The following is a 24,729-nucleotide window of genomic DNA, read 5'->3' as shown; positions in this document are numbered from 1 at the left end:
CTGACAAAGATCGATTTATTACCTAATTGTGACTAAGCAAGCCAAGTCTTTGTCATGGGATAGGTGTTTCTGATGTGCATGTTTGAGTGGTATGTTAATGTGTTTGTTAATCTGAATTAAAAATTAAAAGTTCAAAATCAGCTTTTTGGAATTATTGCTACCATTGCTTCTTTTATTGTTGAATGAGAATCCAAAGGAGACACAAACAGAAGATCAGACCAGTGCAACTGTCACTGCTGAAATTCTTTGTCTTAGATGGTGTGTTATATTCCATAACAATGTTCTTGCTTGTTATATATCCTTCAATTTGAGGTACCCAGTAAGAACAGTTATATGTTTTCCAGTTTGAACTGCCATTGAGAGAACTAACAACTGTATAAGATCCATTAACAGCAGGATAAATGTCCTGGGTGGATTGGCTTGTTAGATTGACTGTTCCATGAAACCAGTGGATACGCCCACCATGGTTTGACCTCTCAACTTTGCAAGTCACCCTGTTTTTTCCTTCTTCATTTATCTGGACAATTTTCTGAGGACACTCTGGGGGAAGAAGGAAGACATACTATGATCATTTTTATTCTGTGAAGGTAAAATACTTAATTAAGGCTCTGTTTATTCTCCACTCTCAGTCATAACATTTCAGCCTACATACCCAATGTCACATTTGTATCAGCACTTGTATGTCCATGGGAGGATCGGAGTTTGCAGATATAGCGTCCAGTGTCATCTGATTTTGGGTGGGCAATAGTTAGTACCAGCTGTTTGTTTGGCGTGTATTGACAGTGGATGGAACCGTTCATTGCTGCCTTGCTTTCTGAGCATATTGTCTTATTAGATTTTTTAATCCAGCTCAGATGAGTAACCTGGAATTCACGGTCCTTTCCGTCAGATAGAGAAACATTGCAGTGCAGAGTGATGGCCTGGTGGCAGTAGGAAATCACAGGTTTGGTAACTAATACACTCACCATGCCTGTGTAAGAAAAAGACATTAATTCAGAAGGATAACAAAAGTTTTCTCCTCTATTTCTCACCTCTATAAATTATCCACACTGAAGGTAATAGACTATAGGAAGACAATAAGATAAAAGACACCTGAGAGTTAATTATTAACTTTCCTAGGTAATTATTTATACAAAATAAAATGTCACTTTGAAAGTTTTTGCACAATAATTGCATTCAATTTACACAAAGAAGTATAACTGAATTACCATCGTAACAGGCTAAGACTAGTCAGCAGAATTAGGATCTTTAGTGATTTTTTTTTTTCAGGTTTAGGCCTTGCAAACTACTACATGTTCAACTATAATGAGGAGGAATAACTCACCAATGAAAGGAATTACTCACCAACTACTGCTGAAACAGATGAGATGAAGAGAAGAACGGGAAATTGCATACTGAAGATGTTTCCGCTTTAGTAGCATGAAAAAAATAATCTATTAAATACTAATACTAATAACAAAAAATCCTATATTACTAATGAATGAATCAATATCCTGGATTATTTGAATAAAATCTAGAAAATTAGATTCAAAATGCAATAAATCTTGTAAATCATGTATTGTAAAAATTGTAATTGTTATTGACTTTCAGGACCACTATCATCAACATGACAGACACTTAGCATACAGTTCGGTTTGGCATACAGTTTGGTTTGGCAGTATGGTTCTGTTCGGGGCAAAAACTCCCTGCCCATCAATGCAGCATGTCATGAATGAGCAGGGAAAGCAGCAATAACAACCCCTCAGGGTAAACAGAACAGAACAAAACAGATATCATTAATGTGTATATTTTTTCATGTCTATAAGGCAAGTATACACTGTGCAATGTTTTGTTGTTATTGTGAGTGCACATAAATAAACATAGAGTCTTTACAGATTCAAAAGATATATTACTCTTATCTGTATGACCAAAAATTACAGAGTATTTTAAGAGCAAATGACTACACCAATGCCTCCATCTGTCATTCAGCTTCCACACTCCACACAGACACTTGAATAGCACACATTTCTAGGGACAACATTAGATTAGCAGCCATGTAAAGTTGCTAATACTTACATATTTTAGATAAGCCATATTTGAGGTTGACGAATAACTGAGTGTTTGGATGTCCTGCTCTACATACTGAATTACCACGTAGACCAACATTTCAGTATTATGAGATGGATATTTTTATAGTGCAAAAACTGTGTGCATAAACAGGGATTTTTTTTGTCTCAGTTTCTGTTTAAGATTAGTGACCAGCAGCATCACCTGGCACAGCTGATGTGATGCTCAACACAGGGGACAAAAATGATGTACAAACAATGAATAATATACATCTGAAATATGTGAATATGTGTGTTCTAAATTGTAATAGACCACATACATTTTATAATTTATATAGTCTTGTGTCCCCCGAAAATGTAACACTTTATAATAACTTTCATTAATAAATCATTAACAAACATTATGTAATGCTTAAAGGGGTCATCGGATGCCCATTTTCCACAAGCTGATATGATTCTTTAGGGTCTTAATGAAAAGTCTCTAATATACTTTGATTAAAAATTCTCAATGGTTTTGTAAAACAACACCCTTTTTACCTTGTCAAAATGAACTTAGCAAAAATCATCTCATTCTAAGGGGTTGTTCCTTTAAATGCAAATGAGCTCTGCTCACCCCGCCCCCCTCTCTACTCTCTGTGGAATGACCATCTTGTTTACTTTAGCTGCTAAACTTCCTAACTACCATGTTATAAGGAAAGGCAATCGCAAAGATTCATAAAAAACACTTATACTCACTTCTGCTGTAAGTTTCCACTTTAGATTGGGTACTGCAAAAACATTAACAAATGATTAATAAATTATTTAAGATGTGCAAATACTAATCTTCACAACAAAGACCAAATATATGAGCTTTACAGACTGTGATTATGAGTTCATAAATATATTAACATGAATAATTTGTGAAGTGCTTAAAATGACTAATTAAGCTATATTTTCACAGCATTTGTAAATATAAAAAAATGGGCATTAGCTAATACTGTATGTGACATTTAGTACATATGTGATTAGTACAAATGTACATTAACAAATAAACTTGTAATCACTATAATTTCTGTTGAAATCAGTTGTAGATTTTTAAAACACATTGAAAGTTTAATGATATTTGTAAATATTAACTAATGATCTATAAAGCATTATATAATATTTGTTAATGATTTATTAATGAAGCTTTTAATAAGTAAATCATGTCAAAATTGTTTGAAGACTTTTTAAAATATGCATGATCATATGAATTAAAAAAGTTTGATGACATTTGTAAGCATTTAAGTTTACATTAAAAAATGATAATGGTAGTGTTTAAAAAGGTGATTAGTTAACATTAGCAAGCACATTATCTCATATTTCTAGATATGTGAATATATATATTAAGTAATGATTAGTTAAACATTATATAATGTTTGTTAATGATTTATTAATCAAAGTTATTATAATATGATACCACCTGTTTTTGTAAAGGAAACTTTAAAGGACACATGTATATACAAAAAAAGACAATTTTGCTATTTTATCTAGTTGAGACAATCTATAGCAATCTTTGTCTATATCAGACAGAATAAAAGACTTTCAAACACAAAATTCTGGGGAATAAGCGGCTATTGTGTGTGTGTGTGTGTGTGTGTGTGTGTGTTTATTGCAATATTTTAAACATATATAACATTATTAATGAAGTATTACAATCTAATTTTGTATTTCAAGAGGGATTCTGTACAAAGACGTCAACTGTTTTTATTTATTGTTTTAATGCAAGTTAGAGCTAAACTCTGCAGGACAGTGGCCCTCTAGGACTGAATTTGGACACTCCTGGTATAGACCACACCTTCATAACTTGCATTGTACCATTTTTACAGTAATTAGTTAATTACAAAAATCTGCTAGCCTGCTCTACTCAAATTCTGTGCAAATGAGCTGTCATTCAAGACAAAGAAAGTTTTTCCTGCTCATAATTACACAGAGGTCTCATTAATAATTTTCAGTTTTGCTCAAGGCAATCAACAGTTTATCAGGTATACATAAAGACAAAACTCTATGGCAAGCCCATTATACGCTCTCTCTCTTGTTAAAGGCCCACCTTATAAACAAGTAACAGGGAGCCAGGCCCAGGAGTGCTAAGCACCCTCAAACGAAATCAATAGCACCCTCAGTTAAAGCTGTAATAATGGCAATTCATTGCAGAATTAGCAAACGATCCAGTTATTTTTTGCACTCTGGAGATCGGTTTCTGTTTCAATGTGTTGCATTGAGCAGTGTAGCAAACACAGACCTATCTGTTGATTACTTGAATCAGAGGCATTTAAATTAGAATCCACTTCGATCAAATTGCCAGAGTTTTTGTTGAGGTAACATTATTGTGTTTAGCACAAATCATCTCATTATAACAAAGTAGAGGCTATGTATCTGTAAATAAGAGAGATTAAAATATTAAAATCAACTGTGGGCAGCAGATCCTTTTCCTATTTAGCTCCCAAAATCTGGAAGTCACGAAAGGTAGACAGACTCTGTCAGTTTAAATCTAGTTTAAATATATATCTCTTTAACCTGGCATTCACATAACACACTTTCACATTTCTATAATTCAAATCCATTATAAAAGATGGTTAGGCTGCATTAATTAGGTCACCGGGAACGCCTCCCATAACCTCCAATATACTTGGTACATCATAAGAAGAGTGACATGTACGCTAATCTTGAGATCCTATCATTATGTTTTATGTATTTGTTTATTTATTTTACCTGAAGGAGGAGATCTAGCAGATGAATCACAGCCCTTGTCTCTGTTGTTACATTTTTGGATGTGTGCATGTGTGTGTGTGTGTGTGTGTGTGTGTGTACTTGTTTTTGCTACATTGTGGGGACCAAATGTCCCCACAAGGATAGTAAAACCTGAAAAATTGCGGTCCCCACAATGTTAAAAAATTATTAAAAATAGTAAATGGTGTTTATCTGAAAGTGTTACGATACAAACATGTTTTCTGTGAGGGCTAGGTTTAGGGTTAGGGTTGGGTTAGGGGATAGACAATATCGTTTGGTCAGTATAAAAACTATAGAAGTCTATGGAAAGTCCCCACAATTCACAAAAACAAACGTGTGTGTGTGTGTGTGTGTCTATATATAAGCAACTCCTTATGCACTTAAACTTTAAAGAAAACTCTAACAATTGACTTCATGTTACAATATTGGTGGGTTTAAAGGTTTTAGGAGTCTGGACATGCCCCAACAGAAACTAAACCTCAATATTATTTACATTTTTATTTAATTTCAGTTAGTCATGAGTCAAGAAAATGTATTTTAGTTTATTTTCAGGTTTGTGGTTTAAGGTTTAACAGTTAAGTTTAAGGGTTTTTTTTTTTTTCTTCATCAGTTACTCAAAGATTCTCATAATCAACAGACTCTGGGAAAGTGTATAAGGAAGCGTGTATTGACCACCAAGGTCAAATCTGGAAAAAGCTCAGGAAAGCTGGACAGTACACAAAATTGCTTTGTGTCTTTCAGCTTCCTGTGTTTGTTTTTAAGCAGTGATTTCCCGTAGTGAAGATGAAAAGATTAACCTTCTGTAATATCTACAGTCACACTGTGTGTCCATTGTGACTTTTCAAAAATATGGTTCTGTGTGCATATAGGGATCAGACAATTATTTACCTGTCACTCAGAAATTTATCTTTCATTGCATTGCCATGATCACATTTTGAAAATTAAATATATTTATTTTATTGTTCTTAAGCTATGCCTAACGGCGCGAGGATGCAGGGGGAGGCAACCAGGCTGTGACAAATACCTTACCTTACCTTAAAATAATACACACATTTTTTACACTGACCTTATTTGCTATTTCCATTTTGCGGATTTTCTATGTAATATTTGTGAAAGTGAACATGAGAAGTAAAAAAAATGAAGGTGGATGTGACGTGTAGCCAAGCATGGTGTCCCATACTCATAACCCATCCAAGTGCACACACACAGCAATGTGTAGTGAGCGCACACACACGGCAACCATTTTTGCTGCGGTGCCCAGTGAGCAGTTTAGGGATTGGTGCCTTGCTCAAGGGTCTCACCTCAGTCATGGTACTGAAGAGAGTGGAAGAGAGTGCTGTACATTCACTCCCCCTACCTACAATCCCTGTCGGTACCAAGATTCGGCAACTCATTGCGTCTATTTCTTTGCAGAAGCACTGCATAGGTGAATACCCACAATCCTTTGCATGTACAATTTTATATAAATTAACTGTGTAGACTGCATCTGAAATTGCATACTCTGGAGTAGGTACATATCAGTGTTAATTTTGACAGCAAATTTTGATTTAGTCTTAGTCATAGTCTTTTGACTAAAATGGCATTTAGTTTTAGTCATATTTTAGTCATCTGAATAGTTTTAGTTTTATTCCTTGTTGTTGAATGACTAGAATAATAAAGTCTATACGTTACTGCTGCGTTGAATTATTTCCGACAGAATGCAGTGTTTTATCATCTAAACTGTAAAAAGGGTGCAGCACACGAGACTTCCTCTACCCGAGACTTTACTTTGACTGGTAAGCACCTGCGAGGCGGATACTACCAGTGAAAACAAACTCAGCATGGAGAGAAAAAGCATGCATTCTGACGCTGGAAATACAATTATTATTTAGATTTTTTTTCTGTCCAAGGCAAGAACATTATTGTGCATTGTCAATTAGGGGGAAACAAAACCTATTCATCTGCAAAAAACTCCACATCCAATTTAAAACACCTGAAAGGGCTGCACGGCAGCAGTAAAAGTTCTCAAGAAAGCACCGGCCAAGTCTTCTGTGAGGATCAATCAGTGAACAGGATAAACAGTCCAAGGTAAATTACCAGTTTACCCAGACAAAGGAACAAAAACTCTACATGTACCGGGTAATCATTCCAGTGTGGGACTGTGGGAAATGTAATGATTTACAAATGTAAATGTTCATGAGAGGAAGCCTCCTGGTGGCCCTCAAGATATTCATGACACTCGCTTTAACCAGAGATGGCAAAAGTATGCACATCCTTAACTTAAATAGAAGTACAGATACTCAAGTTTAAAAATACTCTGTTAAAAGTAGAAGTACTGACTACACTTTTTTACTCAAGTTAAAGTAAAGAAGTATGATCTCTGACATGTACTTAAGTAAAAAGTACCCATTAGTACTGCCTATTTTAGTTTCACGCTGGTAGCTGGACTTCACGTCATATTGACACATTAATACAAAATAATTTACATTTAAAATTTTATTAGCTAATGAATGTATCAAGGCTGAACAACCACCATGTAGAAAAGGGCCGGACTGGGACACAATTACAGTCCAGTGCAATCTCACACTCATCCAGGCCATCCCACACCCACAACAAATTCTGAAACCACGGACCTAATAATTAATAATACAACCTAATAATTAAACAAAATAATTAAAGGTTCCCTCTTGAACTGCACCTTCATTTCCATTTTCCTTTTCAGTCTCTTTATTTTCCATGATATCTCTCTGCATCTCACTTAGTATATGTTTACTTTTTTCCACAAATTTTCTTGTACCTGTCCCTTTTCATATCAGCCATCTACTGTTATGAATAGAACTGTCTCCACCTTCTTGCAAAACAACCACCTCATTGTATTCTGTTTGCAATGACATAACTTTTTAGTTCAATTTAAAGTATCACATTATGACCATGTGTTGCTTTATAGTAAAATGACTTAAATACTATAGATTTAGTAAAACTATATTTTCTAAATTGCCTAAATGTCAAAAATAGTACAATAATAATATAATAATAATATAATAATACCTTTATTGCTTTATCATGAGTCATATTTTTTTCTTATCAAAATTAACCATGTATTTTGGTGGATTGATCTGTTTTAATTCACAACCATAGTTTTACTAAATTTCATAGTCAGTGTTGCAAAACCATGGTTACTTTTTGGTTTTAGTTTAAGTAAGGGTTATGTTATTATCTGTAGATAATAGCAGTAGATAATAATGATGTCCTTTAGCATACAGTATTTTGAGTAATTATAATTTAGTTTAGTTTAGTTTAGTTTAGTTTAGTTTAGTTTAGTTTACAGTATTATTAATCCTCTGGCTGCTACTGCTAAGAGTTGCTAGCACTTAAAGTAAACAAAGACAAAACTACAGTAGCCTATTTACAGATGAAACTGACCTGCACTTGAAGTCCTGGTCAATAGTTTTGCCTATCAGATCCACTCCATTCTGGAGTCTCTCGCATTGATTACTCTGATAGAAACCATTTTGGCGGAGACGCAAAGCTTGCAAGAGCCGAATCGTGTTGCCGGTACAGACTAACCGATTCATAATTTAGAGATTTGTAATCATGATCCACCAAATGCTGATTAAAACTAAAGTAACAAGCCTGGTTTGAAAAAGTAAGAAGTAGAAAGTACAGATATTTGTGTAAAATCTAAGGAATAAAAGTAAAAAGTATTCATAAAAATAAATAGTAAGATAAAGTACTGATACCAGAAAAATCTACTTAAGTACAGTAACAAAGTATTTGTACTTAGTTACTTCCCATCTCTGGCCTTAACTAAGAAAGTTCAGTAATGGCAATTGAACAGTCAGTAAAAAGATGTATGCGCTGCTGCTCCAAAGAGCCATTGTGAACCGCATGTATTACTATCTGTGTCTGGGCTACCATGCCTATCCGATTAACACTAATAGCCTATGACTATGTGAGCCTTGGCTACTATGCCGACTGACTTAACACTAGTGACCTACGACTATGTGTGCGTTGGCTACCTTGGAAACCAGCTTAAAACAATAGTGGCCTATGGCCTATGACTATGTGTGCCTGGACTACAATGCCGACCAACTTAACTCTAATTAGACGCACACTATGTTTAATGTTAATTAACAAATGTATATATGTTGCAGTTCAGTAAATAAGAACCTAGCACCCACCTAAGCAAAATATCATAATTAAGTCATTTGATTACTGTCACTGATAAGACTTATTCTCTATTTGTACAGTAAGTTATTATGAGCGATAAAAGAGTGTGTTTCTGACACTGCTTGCAGCTGAAATGAACCTCACCACAGCTAATGCAACCAACCTTAGAAAACACAAATGTGAACAATGAGATAATGCAGCTAAATATGGCAAACCCCAGATGAAATTCAGACAAACATGAATGCTTATTTCATTTAAACCTGTTCTCATGTCTGTTACTGTCGGCATGTCCTCAGAACAATTACATGCTCTAGTCTAGACTGTGTGTTGCTCCAGCTGCATAAACTCAGATGCGTAAAAGCTACTGCTAATATGCTAAATATTTCACTCCTGTGTACAAATGCAAGACTGCTAAAATGACACTTAGTTTAAAACTTGTTCATGGTTGCTCATTTTGAAATGAATTATGCAGACCACACAATATGCACAGCGATATGGAGTAAAAGAGCATTCATTCATTTATCTTAGATGTTAATTTAAGATGCTTTCTGAAGTGCGCTAAAACTGCTACAGCAATACTAGCAAAGTATTTAAATGCTAAGCAGCAAGCCCATTGACTGCTCATACAAAAGGAACCAATCAGCTGCATCATGTGATAATGATGTCATTACGTCAGATTGAGTTAGACCTATCGGACTCTGCTATCTAGAGTTTCATGATAGAATTTTGGATATTAATCTTTGTTAAAGCTGTGTTTTGTAGTTTGATTAACATTAATGACACAGATAGCAGCAGGTATTAATAGGCTGCTGCCCCTTTAAGACCTGATGCATGGATATAATATAGGCCCTGTCCCAAATCACACCTTAAACCTTCATGGTCTTCCTCTGAGTCCACAATTTTGTGATGTAATGCTGCTTTGACTGTCAGGTAGAATCTGCTGCGGGAGATCACATGTGGGCTCAGCAGAAGTGCACATCGAGGGCACACTGTTTTCTGTTTGCGTTTACTTAAGACATAACCGACTGCATTTACTAGAATGATCGTCAAGACACTTATTATTATTATGTTATTTGTATGTATGTGTCTGTTCAAACACAAGGTAATGCTGTGTTCGCACACTGGCTGAAGCGGCTGTGCGTACAGAAAACACTTAAAGTACTCTTTTGCCTCTTCTTGCACTGGAGTGGTATAAAATCATTTGAATGTGTTAATTTACAAGACAAAACACATAGAAATGATAAACAAAATTAGCCACAACCAATGTTTAGTCATTTCTGTGAAAACAGGTTTACATACGTATCTCATCATAAATCTATAGTCAAATACATTATCTAAAGTAATCTGCCCACAAAAACATATACAAATGTGTAAATTATGCATCACTGGTCCCTGCTGCTTTATGCTAAACTTATATCATTCATAGACTCAGAGAAAGAGAGAGATGATGCACCTCAATTTTGTTTTGCAATGCAGAATTTTTGTTCATTTACATTTATTCATTATTATCATTCAGTAATTTATTGGTAATAAATTCTTTAAAAGTAAATTCAGTAACCTTATATGTTCTTTCTAAATAGGATTTTCTTTACGTGTCTTTACATGTTTTCTTTCTTGAAACAGGATTACCCTATAATGATCTTTCGGTAACACTTTAGTATAGGGAACAATTATCACTATTAATATACTTATTAGTACTGTTTATTAGTACTTATAAAGCACCTATTCTGCATGGCCATATTCTACATCCCTATTCTTACCCAATACCTGAACTTAACAACTACTTTACTTACTATTAATAAGCAGCAAATTTAGGAGTTTATTAAGGCAAAAGCCATAGATAATGGTTTGTTGTTAGCGAGAACTGGACCTTAAAATAAAGTGTGACCAATCTTTCTTCTTGAATTATAACTCCCACTCTAAAAAAGCTGTCACTAATCTTACTTCACTGTGATCACACAATGTTCCATTATAAGCAATAAGGCTTATTAAACTGCACACTGAATCTCTTAATAATACATAATTTCTACATAATTTCTACACTGTTATCATTCACGAGCATGCAGAACTCAGAGTTTTTTGATTTGAGTTAATTCTAACTTAAATACCTCTGATTGGCCATTGCGTTCAAGAATTCAACAGATTAGCTACACTGTTTAATGCTGCACGTTGAGAATAAAAACATTTGATGCTCTCCAGAGCACAAACAAAAATACATACTAGATCATTTGCCAAATCAGTTTTGCCAATATGCTATTACAGCTTTAACTGAGGGTGCTCTTGCTTTTGTTTGAACTAGAATAATTGGTAAAATTAACTGAATGAATGAATTTGCATGAGGAGAGCTGGACAGGACCATAGAAGGGCAACAACCCAGCAACAGGACTGGTATCAGTTCCTTTGTCCAAGGAGGAACAGAAGAAGCACTGCCAAAGCCCCCCAAAATGACCTTGAGAAAGCTACTTGTGTGCATGTTTCAGACCAAACTGTCAGACACAGAATCTATGAGGGTGGCATGAGGGCCTGTAGTGGGACCTGTGCTCACAGCCCAGCGCCATGCAGCTCCATTGGCAATGGCCAGAAAACACCAGGAGTGGCAGGTCTGTCATTGGTGTCCCATTCTCTTCATGGATAAGAGTAGGTTCACAGTAAGTACATGTGACAGATGTGAAAGAGTTTGGCAATGCCGTGGGAAGCGTTATGGTGCCTGCAACATCATGACCATTTTGCTATTGGAACACATATTGGTTAAGTACTCGTCTTCACACCAAGCAAAAGGTAATTTATTTTTATTTTTATTTTTTTTCCGTTAAGTCCCATGCAAAGCATGCTGGGAACTACAATTTATGTCAACATCAAAAATGATTTTTGAGTACTTGATTGGTTTGTATTTGCCCTCCAGTTTAGTAGACTGCACATAGAACATTTCATTCATTAAAAGCAACTATATAAAGTTTCAAATAGAAAAACAATTTTAACATGTAATCATAAATATTATGATTGAGTAAATCTGTCCTTAATATATATTTTCTTCAGACATCAGCCAAAATATTAATTAATGTAGGTCAATATATTAAATTCATTTTAAAATAATTTTATATAAAACTAAATCTTTTGTTACTTAATGTTTAGTTTACTTACTATAAAGACAATTCCTTTTTCAAAATGCATCATATTTCTGTTATGTACTATAAAAATTTAAATTAATCATCATCATCATCATGATTTTTGATTAGACCAATATAGAAAAATTAATTTACATCAATGACTCAGCTTTTTCACTTTTTTCAGTGTATACATAAAATGTAAGATAGCAATAGTCTTGAAGACAGCCTTAACCTATCAATTCATTTCAGAATTTGCTTGTTGTAATGTAAATTTTTTTTCACCAAGAATACAGCTCACATTACTGATTATTCCTGTGATTTGTTTCAGTTAACAAAATGTGTTCATTTGTTATAATTCTTAAGAAAATCAAGAAAGGTATCTTTAAAAATGCACATACCTTTTTAAAAGACAATAATGTCCACACAGTATTTTTCTGTATTACCGTGACAATACTTCTGAGCATAAACCTCCCCAACAACCTCTTCAAACTACTAATAACTGCATTGTGCAGGAGTGTGCAGACACCTTTCCTGTTTCCTGAGTGAGCTTCCCGTACATTGCTTTACACCTTTTAACATAACCAGGAGCAGGTCAGTCTGAGAATAAAAGGCTGACCTAAGAATTTAAAGGTTAACACAACACTTTAAAGCTGTTTGTGAGCTATATTCCATCTGACTAACAGTAACTGTAAGTACAGTTACCCTCTCCTAACCCAACTTCTCCTTATTTCATTGTTCATCACTTTTGACTTGGGGCTGGTCCAGGTGATCCTTATCTCCTCAGCTGATTTTGCAGAATTTCAGATTTTGCTGTTTGGCGTAGTGTAGGGAAAGTATGTAGTGTGGCAACAATTACTGTCATAGCATGATGACATACAGTATCATGATTTTATTGCAAAACGTAGGGACTATTTTCCTTTAAAATTATCTAATTCATGGTAGCCCTGTTCACCACAACAACAACTCAACACAAATCAAATTGACAAAACCAAAATATTAACCCTCAACACAATTCAATTACCCAAAACAAAACAAATCCTGTTGTATTTTTTTAAATAGGAAATGCCATAATTTGTATTATTTCTAGCCAGTAAACCATGCAGTAATTGTTCGAACTATAAATTATTTTTTCAAGTAAGTGTTTATTACATAAAATAGCTGCAATTATACAAATCAAACATGGGGGAGGGGTAGTGGCAACAGTGCACCACAATGGAAAATAAATATCAAAATCTGCCACACACACACATACAGACACATACACACACACACACACACACATATACATACATATATATATATAAGAATGAGTCAGAATGCTAAATATTTTATCTGCTCCAAACAGTTCTACATGAGATTTAAAATCACAGCGATCCCGCAAAAAGAGCTTAAACTCCTTCATTTATTAAATACGTTGATAACACATCTGCTTATTATTTTGATGCTCAGTACTGTAACTTAATTCTTTCATTCATGTAAATATGTTTAATATCTGTTAATACTGTAAATCTTGCTACGTTGTGGCAACAAAAACAGTCATTTTACATTTTTTTTTACGGTTGCCAGAACATAACTTTGTTACCTTGTCATATTGTTTACTGCATTTCTATACAATTATTCAAAATTTGTATTAATGTCTAGCGTTTTTGTTGTTGTTCATGTTGATTTTTTTAATAAATGAAGAGAATTAATAAGTCTGAATTTCTCATTCACTTCTACCTTTAATTTAGTTTGGGCAAAATAGGACAAAAATTAGGTTAGCTACTGCACGTCCCATTCACACAGTAATAATAAGGCTGAGAAATAAACCTTATATTTACCTCAGAGCGTGATGTGACACGCAGCTTGATTCAGTGGAAGATATAATTTCTGACGAAATAAAACTTTCTTAAATTAGTTAGGCCTAGATTGTACTCATTTACTAGTTAGGCTTTTCCCATTATAGCCTACGTCAAGCCAAGTCAAGTCACTTTTATTTATATTGCGCTTTTTACAGACTATGTTAAAGCAGCTTTACAGTATTAAATAGGAAAAAGTGTGTCAATAGAGTTTGGACGCTAAATAGGAAAAGGATCTGCTGCCTGCAGTTGAATTTGATATTCTAGGTATTATTAAATGGCCAGATTTTGAGAATGCATCAGACGTGAAAGACTATATTGTGTTAAGAGTTCACTCAAGTACTAAGGGGCTAAACCATTCAGGTCAAGTAAGATTTTAAAATATATAAAATGCTTTATAAAAAGCCAGTGCAGTGTTGAAAGAACTGGGCTAATATGGTCATACTTCCTTGTTCTAGTAAGAACTGTAGCTGCTGCATTTTGGATCAGCTAGAGTTAAAGAGCGCAGAGCAACCATTTAATAAAGCATTACAATAGTCTAACCTTGAGGTCATGAACTCATTAATTCATGAATTAACGTTTCTGCATTTGACACTGAGAGTATAGGCATGGAAAAATGCAGTTTTACAAATGCTAGAAACATTGCTTTCAACGGAAAGATCATTATCAAATAGCACACCTAGGTTTTTAACTGATGTCGAAGAATTGACAGAGCAGCCATCAAGTGTTAGACAGTGTTCTAGGTTATTACATGCAGAGGTTTTTGGTCTGATAATTAACACCTCTGTTTGTTTTTGTTTTTTTTGTTTTGTTTTTTTGTTTTTGTTTTTGTTTTTTTTTGTTTTTGTTTTTTTTTTATTTTAGCAGAAAATACTAGTCATTCAGTTTTTATATCAACTATGCATTCCATTAGTTTTGCAAAATGGTATGCTTTGTCAGATCGCAAAAAAATATACAGAGAGAGAGCTGACTACAATCAGCATGACAATGAAGGCTAACACCATGCTTCCTGATGATATCTCCCAAGGGTAACATGTAAAGCATGAAAAGCAGGGGTCCTAATACTGAGACTTGTGGTTCCCTATACTACTCTTGTGATCGATTTGATACCTGTAATGAATCTGGTTCCTGCTGTTCCCCCCATTCACCACCAGAAGTCTCTATCACCTTCTCACCCTGGACTCCATTTCCCAGATATCCCAGCCTAGGAACTCATTATGGACTCCACCTGTTTCCAATCAGGTGAACTATTTAAGCTGCACTCATTCACACACACATCGCTGAGTATTGTAAACTAAGTAAGCACTAAATATTTAAACTAACCTTAAAAACTCCAGAGCAGGTTATGATCAGAGAAGACCATTAAACATACCTGGGTATGTCACATAACCTGCTTTCTGGCCCTAGTGAAAAATAAGAAAAAAAAAATTGTACTGCAAGCCCCTTTCATGTAGTACCTGAAAAATATTAAAAATGCAGAAAACCCACTAGAATTGGAAGCCTAGTTCGCAGCAAACAGTGTACTGCAGCCACAGGAGCGAGCAAACGAACCGGTTCAGAGATTGCAACAAGCATGTTGCTTAAATTATGGTTTTTGAGGAAAGCATTTCAGGATTTCTCTCCAGACAATGGACTTCAATTGTGCCCCAGATTTTGAACTTCAAAAATGCAGTTTAAATGCAGCTTCAAAGAGCTCTAAACGATCCCAGCCAAGGAAGAAGAGTCTTATCTAGCGAAACTATGTTTTTTTTTTGTTTGTTTTTTTCAAAAATTAAAATTTGTATGCTTTTAAATAAATAAATATGATTTTATAGTCACAAACAAAAGCATGCTTTGCATGTATTATACAATACAAAACCATTTAATGTCTGGGAAACTAATGTATTATTGTGAAGCACGTCATAAACATCTATTCGAGCATATGACCATAGTTTTGGTCTAAACAATCTTAGACTCTGTCATTCAGTGTTACAGTGTAAACACTATTACTTTTATATCGCATCATTTCTATTTTATAGAACATTAAAAACATCCTGGCGTTGTGAAACATTTCGATGCAATGAAATGAAACATACTTCATAACGTTTCACTTGATTGCACGTAGTCAGGAATTATAGTTTGGAAAAAGTTTAACTACTATAATGTGTACAAGTTATATCACAGTAACACAACAACTAACGTAAGTAGGCTAATAAAAGAAAGACTTACTCCTTCGGTGGATCTCGCCGTGACTCGCATCGCGTTCTTCCTCTGAGGGAAATATAAATCTTACTCCTCACAGCCCATCTTCTTCCAGTAACAAGAGCAAGTAGCCCAGATGAACAATTAAGTCGAGATCGCTGCTTTGTTAACGTCGATGTGGGCAGTACGCCATTTGCACCTCCACGTGGTTGATTATAATTTCAAAGTGAAAGTAGCTCGTGGGCGTGATCAAATTAAAAATAATTTCTCTGACGAGAAAGACTAGACATGGCGTTGGTTTCATACAGATGACTTTAACACATGATATTTCTTTTCGACAATACTTACTTTATTTAAAAGTAGGCATGTCAGGCTTTCTATACCCAACAAACATGAGACGTCCACCCGACGTGCAGATCATGTCTATATTCCGACAAAGACGTTGAAATGACGTCGTTTGGCCGTCGTTTGCTCAGTGGGTAGATATCTCTCTCATGTCTCTGGGGTGAGTATTCGCTGAGTTTTAGTTCATTTTAGTGACGCATTTCTTCATGACGATCACAGAGAACAACGCAGCAGACTGCATACCCTGTTTGTTTTCTTTATTTCACAAAACCACAGAGTGTTGTTGTTGTTATGAGTGTACACAAATAAAAGTAGAGTCTTTACAGATTCGATTGATGTATTGCTCTTTTCTGTACGATCAAAGATGACGGAGTAATTGAAGTTCTTTTTGGCATTATCAGAAAAACTGCCACAAACCGGGCCGGCGCGTTTTTCGACCCCGGGGGGTTAAGTACAAAGCTTGTGTAGCACTTGCTCTGGGATGTGTGTCCACAATGCTACATACTATGGAATCACGTCTAAGTTCATCGTCAGTGTACTCCGGCTCAAAAGGGTAGGATATGGCGAAAAACTACATCTTAATTTCTCCTACAACTTCAGAATCGCTCTGCATCGTTGTACCTTCTTGTTTGTAAACAGCGTTTGACTTACTTGCACTTTCTTATTTGCCCGTTCACTCTGTAAACCCTGGTGAAAAAAAACAGCATATGCTGGTAGGTATGTTTTGATGCTGGTTTAAGCTGGTCCTTACCTGATCATGTTGCTGGTCAAGGACCAGCATAAACCAGTTAAGGACCAGCTTATAGTCTGGTCCCAGTCATATAGTCTGGTCTCAGCTAAAGACCAAACTATATGACCGGGAACCCTGGCATGCTAACACAGATACTGGATCTGGCGTCAGACTGCTCCACCAAGTCTGACTGCCGGGGGAGCTGGAGGATGCTCAACCAGGGTTCGCCGTCCAGAGAACCCAACTGGGAGAGAAGGCGCTCACATCCCTGTGTTAGGGGGAATGGCGCAGCAAGCACGACACTGGCCGGTCCTTCCCCCCAATTACCTATTACCCTAGGGGGCACGGCTTGCCTTGTAATTGGTACACCAAGTCAATGGCATCCACTATCCACTGGGCCAACCTCTGCTTGGAGACAACCTTCCCTTTCTGCTTACCTCCATAGCAGACAAAGAGCTGCTCAGAGCTTCTGAAGCTTCAGATGCAGCCAACGTATATGGGACGCGCTCTAACAGGACATGGCAGTGCTAGGGCTGGGTCTGCTTCCTCTGAGGGCAGTGCTTACAGGTTTACCACCTAATTGCTGAAGGGCATGGTGGAAACCTTGGGCAAGTATCCAGGCCGGAGTCCCAGGACAATGTGAGAGTAGGCCGACCCAAACACAAGGCACTCTTTATTCACCGAAAATACTTGAAGGTCCCCGACCCTCTTGATGGAGGTGAGCGTGGTCGGGAGTGCTGTCTTAGCACACTGGAACTTAAGCTTGACTGAATCCAGCACCTCAAAGGGACCCCTCTGAAGTCCAGCCAGGACAGTGAGTTTTTTTTAACAGTTTAAAAAAAAAAATTTTTTATACTTTTTAAGCACAAAAGCTCATGTAGCACTAGCTCTGGGATGCACGTCCACGACACTTCATACTACAGAGTCACGTCGAAAGGTCATGCGGAACGCATGTCCTGATTTTGCTGAGTGAGATGTGTTCCTGGGTCAACATATTTTGTTGACCCTGGAACATTTTAATCCAAAAATTTTTATCACATTCCTACACCTTAACCTAACCTTCTAAAATCAGAGGAAACGATAGATGAATGACACTGCTGCACAAGCACCAAACACTGATTGTAAGCCTAAACTTCACAAAAACTATAAACTGTTTTTTAAAATCTGATTGGTTAATCACAATGTTGTTCCAGGGTCAACAAAGATGTTGATCTAGGAACATGTCATACTTGGTAAAATCAGGTTCTGCCATGCTTCATGTCAGAGTTCTCTGAAGCTGCATTTAAACTGCATTTTTGAAGTTCAAAATCGGGAGCACAATTTAAGTCCATTATATGGAGAGAAATCCTGAAATGCTTTCCTTAAAAACCATTCTTTACGACTGAAGACAGAAAGACATGAACATCTTGGATGACAATGGCGTGAATAGATTATTTGTAAATTGTTGTTCTGGAAGTGGAGTTCTCCTTTAATTTATTTTTGTTGAATCCTCTGTTGACCTGTTATGATTAAATGTACAACACAATTCACTGTTTTAGAGTTCTACTTGAATGTAAAAATAGTATAGATAAAAAAAATGTTTTGAGTTGCAAAAAATAATAATAATACATAATCATGCAGTACATTTTATAATTATGACCTTTACCTTTTCAACTCCACAAGATATCTCTATCTTTTTTTTTTTTTTTTTTTTTTTTTTTTAAACAATATTCCTGTTATGGTAAAATTCTTTAGCTGGTGCTCGAAGGTTAAAAGAGAAATTATGCAACCGACAGTCTCTCACTCAGTGATGTGTGACCATATACAGTATTAAAATAGTTCCAGTATTTCTACTTTCTACTTTGCAATTCAAAGTAAATCATTTGAATTTATATCCAGGAACAAGGACTATAAGGATACTGGTCATTTTGACATTGAAAGTACCCAAACTTTTTCAGTGTTCAAAGACACTAAAAACAGAAGCAGAATTTAAAAGCAAAGTGTTTATATTTGTGGTTCATTCTACAGTGGCAGCATTTGCCAAGCATTTAGAGAAGGCTGAAAGGAGGAACAGCTGTTTACTGGATTTCCATTAAGGTAAAATGTTTTGATTTACAAGATATAGGAGTACAGATCTTCTCATTTTGTTTTAACTTTACGCTGGGAATGGCAAATGTCCTGTAATCATTTATTATTGTGTGCTGCTGCTTATTAATGATGTTTTACTTTAAACTGTTTTTGAATAGATGATTTAGGACAGGAAATCAAAAGAATACGGAAGATTTTTTTTTCTTTATCTATTTTGTCCCCACAGAGTATGGGGCTAAAAGCACCTCTAAGTAAAAGGCATACAAGTGCAAATTTGGCTGATGCTTGCCTCAATTTGCGAGCTGCAGCGCAAAGTCGATTCTGTAGTTACTTGATCTTATATATGATGTTTTTTTAAATGTTTTAGATTTAAGTAGCAAACGAGAATCGCTAAAATTATTTAATATTTCATGAGACAAAGGTCTTCTTAATGATTTTCAGTTTTGTTTAAGATCATTAAAGCAACAGTTTTAAAATAATAAAAGAATATGTAAAAGTATGGTATTTAGGGTAAAAAGTGCCCCTGCTGTTGGGGCTGAAAGGCACAATAATTAATATGATAATTAATGGAAGGCTGACTTTTCCATTTGTTGACGTGTCATTGTTAGATTCAGATGGTAAATATCATATTGTTGGGTGTAACAAGTATTACCTAAAATTAAAAAATAAATAAATAAATAAATAAATAAATAAATTATTTTAGCTAAAGTAAAGTATTTATATCAGTATGCCTTTTGCCCCATGCTGGTGAACCTTTTACCCCGTGCCACCTCATACATTTAAATAATTTTTAAACAAAATAAATGACTTGTATGATTTATTTTCTCAAAAAATCTGTCTCTCCATAAATGTTCAATACAAACGTATATATTTTTCTGCAATCATACACTTTGGGCACAGTGAAAAGCACTTTTTTTTTTCTTAGGATGTGCCTTTAGCCCCATTGTACTGTACATAATATACCAATAAGATTGTGTTTTTTTTCAATTTTAACTATTCTAACTTAAATTCTAACACAATGATTTACCTTTCACCCATAGAACATTTCTTAAGGATGACAATGACTACTGCACTCATTAATGTGAATCGTCTGGAAAGGTTTCTTAAAACACAGCCAAAGGCCCTTGGGGTAATAAAGTTTTCAAATTCTCAGTGGTGTTTAATCCCATATATTTACTATTAAATATTTGATGTCCTCCCAACTTAGCTGGAATGAAATGGTAATGACTAAAATGACACTACAACATTTGTTTGCTCGTTATTTATCTGTCTGTATTTTATCACCATAGGTAGTCCAGATAATGACCGGTGTGATGATAGTGTTACTGGGCACTGTTAATGAATTCAGAGTTTCAATTGCTTTTAATACTGGGACTGTGTACTGTGGATCCATTATTGTAAGTCATGTCTTACCATGTTCTTACCTTTATCACAAAACATAGAAAAAGTGTGAGCAAATAATAAAATAAAACCAGTAATGTTTCTTTTTCTTTCTTTCTTCTATAGTTCATTATAGCGGGATCTTTAACCATTGCTGCAGAGAAAAAACTGAATCACTGCATGGTAATATTTCTAGCCCCTTGTGTTTTTTACTACGTGATTTATAGTTAATAATATATAGTTAATATACAGTGTACACACTCACTGGTCACTTTATTAGGTACAGTTTTCTAGGTAGGATGTGCCCATTAAAGCCTAAATTTGGTTTAAACAAGCTGCTCGGAACAGATGGTTTATTTTAACATTATAACAGTTGCTATACATGCTGCATCTTTATAAATAAAGGTATTAGGTATGGTTTCTCAGAGGAAGTTTACCTAACAAAAAAACCTGTAAAATACAAACAATGTGCATCAAAGATGTCCTTTTAATCTGCTTTGTGAGTCTTTGCAGGTTTTTATTTTAAAGTCATTATAATAAAGGGCACTTTAAGAATATTAATGATAAAACTATACTGGAACTAGGCTAAGTATGACAGGCCATTGAATTATTAGAAAATAATGTACACTCGATGCGGTGATCTGTTACACCTCGGGTGTGCATTATTTTCTAATAGTTTAATGTACCAGTGTCAATTATTCAACTTATACTATGTTCCAGATGTTGTATTTAAAGACATTCGTCAAGTTTTTGTCGTTCCACATTTGTCGTAACACTTTTGTGATAAGGATAAAGTTCTTACGCATCTCATTCAACGCTGCCTTTTTAGACCTAGTAATGGAAGCTTGAGCTGTAGATAGCAGGCTTATTCAGTTATTAATGAAAACACACAGAGAGAGCAAGAGAGAGAGATGAAGCATGTCTAAATCGGAATTATCTCTGTGAGTCTGTGCGTCTCTCAACAGTGTCGGCAGCAGCGTCTCTACTTATAGCAAAATCATTAAATTCATCTGCTTCAATAACAGAGCTGTATTACCTCGCTTATGAGAAATAACATGTAGCTTTTAAGTTATTGAGCTGTTTAACTGATAAACTCTATATAGAGGCGCTGACAACACATTCTGTGCGTGTGTGTGCGAATGTCCGTACTGTATGTGTGTGCGTTTGTGTGGGAGACAGAGAGTGCTGAAGAATTTTTTGGATTATGTAATCAGATTCCAAAAATTAAGCACTTGTAATTAGATTAAATTACATTTTAAAATACTTGTAATCAGATTACAGTTACTTTTTGATTAATTGCATGATTACATATTTGTCACAAATCAATATTATTCACATAATAGTAATTAATTATTCACAATTTATTGATTCTCCCTAAAATAGCTTACTGCTTATAAACACTCAAAAAGTTCCAGTTTTATGGACATTCACACAAAGACCAATGACTAGTCAGTTGGCTAAACAGCATTTAACCATGGATTTACAATAATCACTTCAGGTTTAAGTGTAAGTGATGAACACATTAACTTTTATTTGAATTATCACTGAGTAGGTAATTAAACCATGTATTACTATGTCTTTGGAATGCTTTTGTCTTTCAAATACATTAAAATGCACAAATTCATGTTATTTCTTAAAGCAGGCATTCCCAAACTTTTTTGTCATCTGAACCTCTTTTACATAATATATTTACTTATATACTTGTAATAAGTATGTTACTTGTAATATATTTACTATATTTATTATTACCCCCCAGATTTTAAAAGAAAGTATTTTTATAATTAACTATTACATTTACATGTTCAAGGTTCTCTGACATTGGTCAGTGCTCATATAACATGCTGGTAAACAATTAAAATATTTAATTTTTTAACAGGTGTATTATTTCGATTGATGTTATTTTAAAATGATTTGTTTAAATTGAATATTTTTAGGATTTAATTAATTATTAGCTTTTCATTAAACTCGCAAACTCTCTGCAGTTCCTTTATGAACCTTTGACATTATGCAATGTTTAATGCACTTCATGCTGTTAATTACAACAGATGTAATTGTCACGGATGCAGCCACAGACACAGTACCAACCACTCAACCACGCCCCCAATCACCAGAGTACTGAGCACATGCACCTGCACCCAATCACCAGAACACTACATATGCACACTCACCCCACTAGTTCATTGGCTGGTCTGGAGGTTACTCACTCAGTGTCTTCTCCTATGGCCCTTTGAATTATTGTGGACACTTACCTGTGCTGTTCCTTCCTCCTTCATCTTCCTTGATATATTGGACTGTGTTCTTGCCTCCTGGAATTGCAGATAAGATGGTTATTGTGCATCCACTGTGTTTATGATTCCAGTGGTTGTTCAGAGACTTCACTATTTCACTAAAGTTTGTGTTTACACTAATAAAGCAAAGTTAACTTTACCTGCATCTTCCTTTATCCTTGGTGAAATGTGACAGAAGACCAGCCCTACAAAAAAGACCAGGTACAAGATGGAGGCCAGAAATCCAACCACACTGGATCCTTTCATCGAACTTGTCACTTTACTTTTTGCAGCACTTCAACCATCAGTCACTACATCTGCCTCTGCCTGTCCCATGGCCAAACTGGCAGTGTATTCAGGTGAAGTGTCAGAGTGTAATGGCTTCCTGTTACAATGCCAATTGTATTTTGAAATGTTCCCCACCAGTTCTCCGGAGATTGTTCATCATCTCTCTGCTGTCAGGAAAGGCTCGTCAATGGGCAGAATTTCTGTTCGGTAAATGTCCAGTAATTCGATCTCTTGACTCTTTTGTAACACATTTGAAAGATGTGTTTGGCACTAGTACTTCCTCTTTCTCTGTCCATGACGAACTGTTTAGACTACGGCAAGCCGAAAGGACCATCCACGAGTACACCATTCACTTCCTCACACTAGCGGCTTCCAGTGGCTGGAATGAGATCGTACTCCTTTCAGCATACCAACGCGATTTAAACCCCAAGCTCAAACAGCAGATGGCTCTGTGGGACTTGAAAGTTTTATGCAAAAAGCCTAACACGTCTCCCTCAAGGAAAAAATTCCTTCTGACACCTCACCCTCCAGTGGCTCCCCAGCACCAGAGCCTATGCAGATGGATCAATACCATCTATCCACCGACGGACACCAATGTCGTATACAGCAGAAGCTGTGCCTATACTGTGGAGAAAATGATCATCTTATTCAAACTTGCCCAATCTGTCCTCCGCACCCAGCAGCGAGTACAATTCATATCAATTCTGTTGTTAGAAACCTACTGTCATGTCACACCTTTGTGTCACACTTTTGTTTATCTTTTAGCACCACCTTGTGGCGGTTTGGTGTAACAGCAAAGAACATCGATAATTGTGAGCTATTTTTCTTAGTGGTTGATTTAGACCATGTGACTCTTAGGTTAGAGGTTAACCAGGAAGCAATCGCAGTGTTCCAGATTCTCTCCATGTGATTGTCCAAGACGTTTCTTTGCTCTGTTTCCTTTGCATTTGTGCCTTGGAAAGGCTTTGCCTGTAAGTCTATTGCCTTTCTTTAGTGTTTGAACGAATGTATATGCACATATAAATGTGAAACTCATAAGTTAGAGTTTAAAACAAACTACTCTTCAGTGACAATGACACTAAGCAGAGCACGAACATAGTCCTTTGTTATGTTTCTTCGGATAACATTGTAAATAATGTAAATTCATTTGCATTTATTTGTGAACCCTCTGTAACAAGACATTTGTAACCTTTATATGTTTCAGTTTTACAAAAAAGGAAGAATAAGAAGAAAGAGGAAAGAACATTACAGTAAAGCGTTCAACTTTACTCCTGCGTCTGCCCCTTTTCTGACTTCTGACTGTTAGCTATCTGTCAGTTTTGCGTAGATGAAACACACATCTAGCACAGAATAGTAAAAAGGCAGCCATACGGCGGGCACTACAGTTCAAGGAAAGCGAACTCCACCTCCATTATTCCTCACTCATCACGTCTTACACCCCTAGACGGTATCGGCGATATATGATGTCGGAGAAAGCTACGAAGGTTGAGGAAGCTACAGAGCAGAGCCAAGCATTAGAAACAAGATCTATAGGTTCTGCTTCCACTAATAGATCGAGAAGCTCAGCAGCTAGTATAGCTGCCG

At 35.6% G+C, this 24,729-nt stretch overlaps 2 protein-coding genes across 4 annotated transcripts in view; one reads left to right on the top strand and one right to left on the bottom strand.

Annotated features, from left to right (window-relative positions):
- Positions 1-117: 117 nt before the first annotated feature.
- LOC127166271 (uncharacterized) lies at positions 118-23,423 on the bottom strand. 3 transcript variants are annotated; one of them, XM_051111398.1, is made up of 6 exons: positions 23,019-23,423; positions 22,840-22,896; positions 2,781-2,812; positions 1,345-1,409; positions 653-970; positions 118-540 (listed from the first exon to the last, which is right to left on the bottom strand). In XM_051111398.1, exons 1-5 carry the CDS (start codon positions 23,122-23,124, stop codon positions 886-888), a joined length of 345 nt encoding a protein of 114 aa, XP_050967355.1. In that variant the 5' UTR covers positions 23,125-23,423; the 3' UTR covers positions 118-540; positions 653-885. The 3 variants fall into 3 exon arrangements, with proteins under 3 accessions (XP_050967355.1, XP_050967353.1, XP_050967352.1); XM_051111395.1 differs by lacking the exons at positions 22,840-22,896; positions 23,019-23,423 and adding an exon at positions 12,448-12,539 and having other exon boundaries at positions 126-540; XM_051111396.1 differs by lacking the exons at positions 2,781-2,812; positions 22,840-22,896; positions 23,019-23,423 and adding an exon at positions 12,448-12,516 and having other exon boundaries at positions 125-540.
- The window catches only part of LOC127166272 (membrane-spanning 4-domains subfamily A member 4A), a 23,851-nt gene continuing 18,016 nt past the window's right edge, over positions 18,895-24,729 (top strand). The window contains exons 1-4 of the mRNA XM_051111399.1: positions 18,895-19,219; positions 20,251-20,339; positions 20,500-20,607; positions 20,717-20,773. Of these exons, the coding sequence (XP_050967356.1) occupies positions 20,265-20,339; positions 20,500-20,607; positions 20,717-20,773 (240 nt within the window). The 5' untranslated portion in view covers positions 18,895-19,219; positions 20,251-20,264. The remainder of the gene's footprint in view (positions 19,220-20,250; positions 20,340-20,499; positions 20,608-20,716; positions 20,774-24,729) is intronic.

This window comes from Labeo rohita, chromosome 6 (genome assembly GCF_022985175.1).
Source record: "Labeo rohita strain BAU-BD-2019 chromosome 6, IGBB_LRoh.1.0, whole genome shotgun sequence".
Taxonomy (NCBI): Eukaryota; Metazoa; Chordata; class Actinopteri; order Cypriniformes; family Cyprinidae; genus Labeo; species Labeo rohita.
Note: the sequence above shows the minus strand (reverse complement) of the source record. Positions and strands in the feature narration are given on the sequence as shown.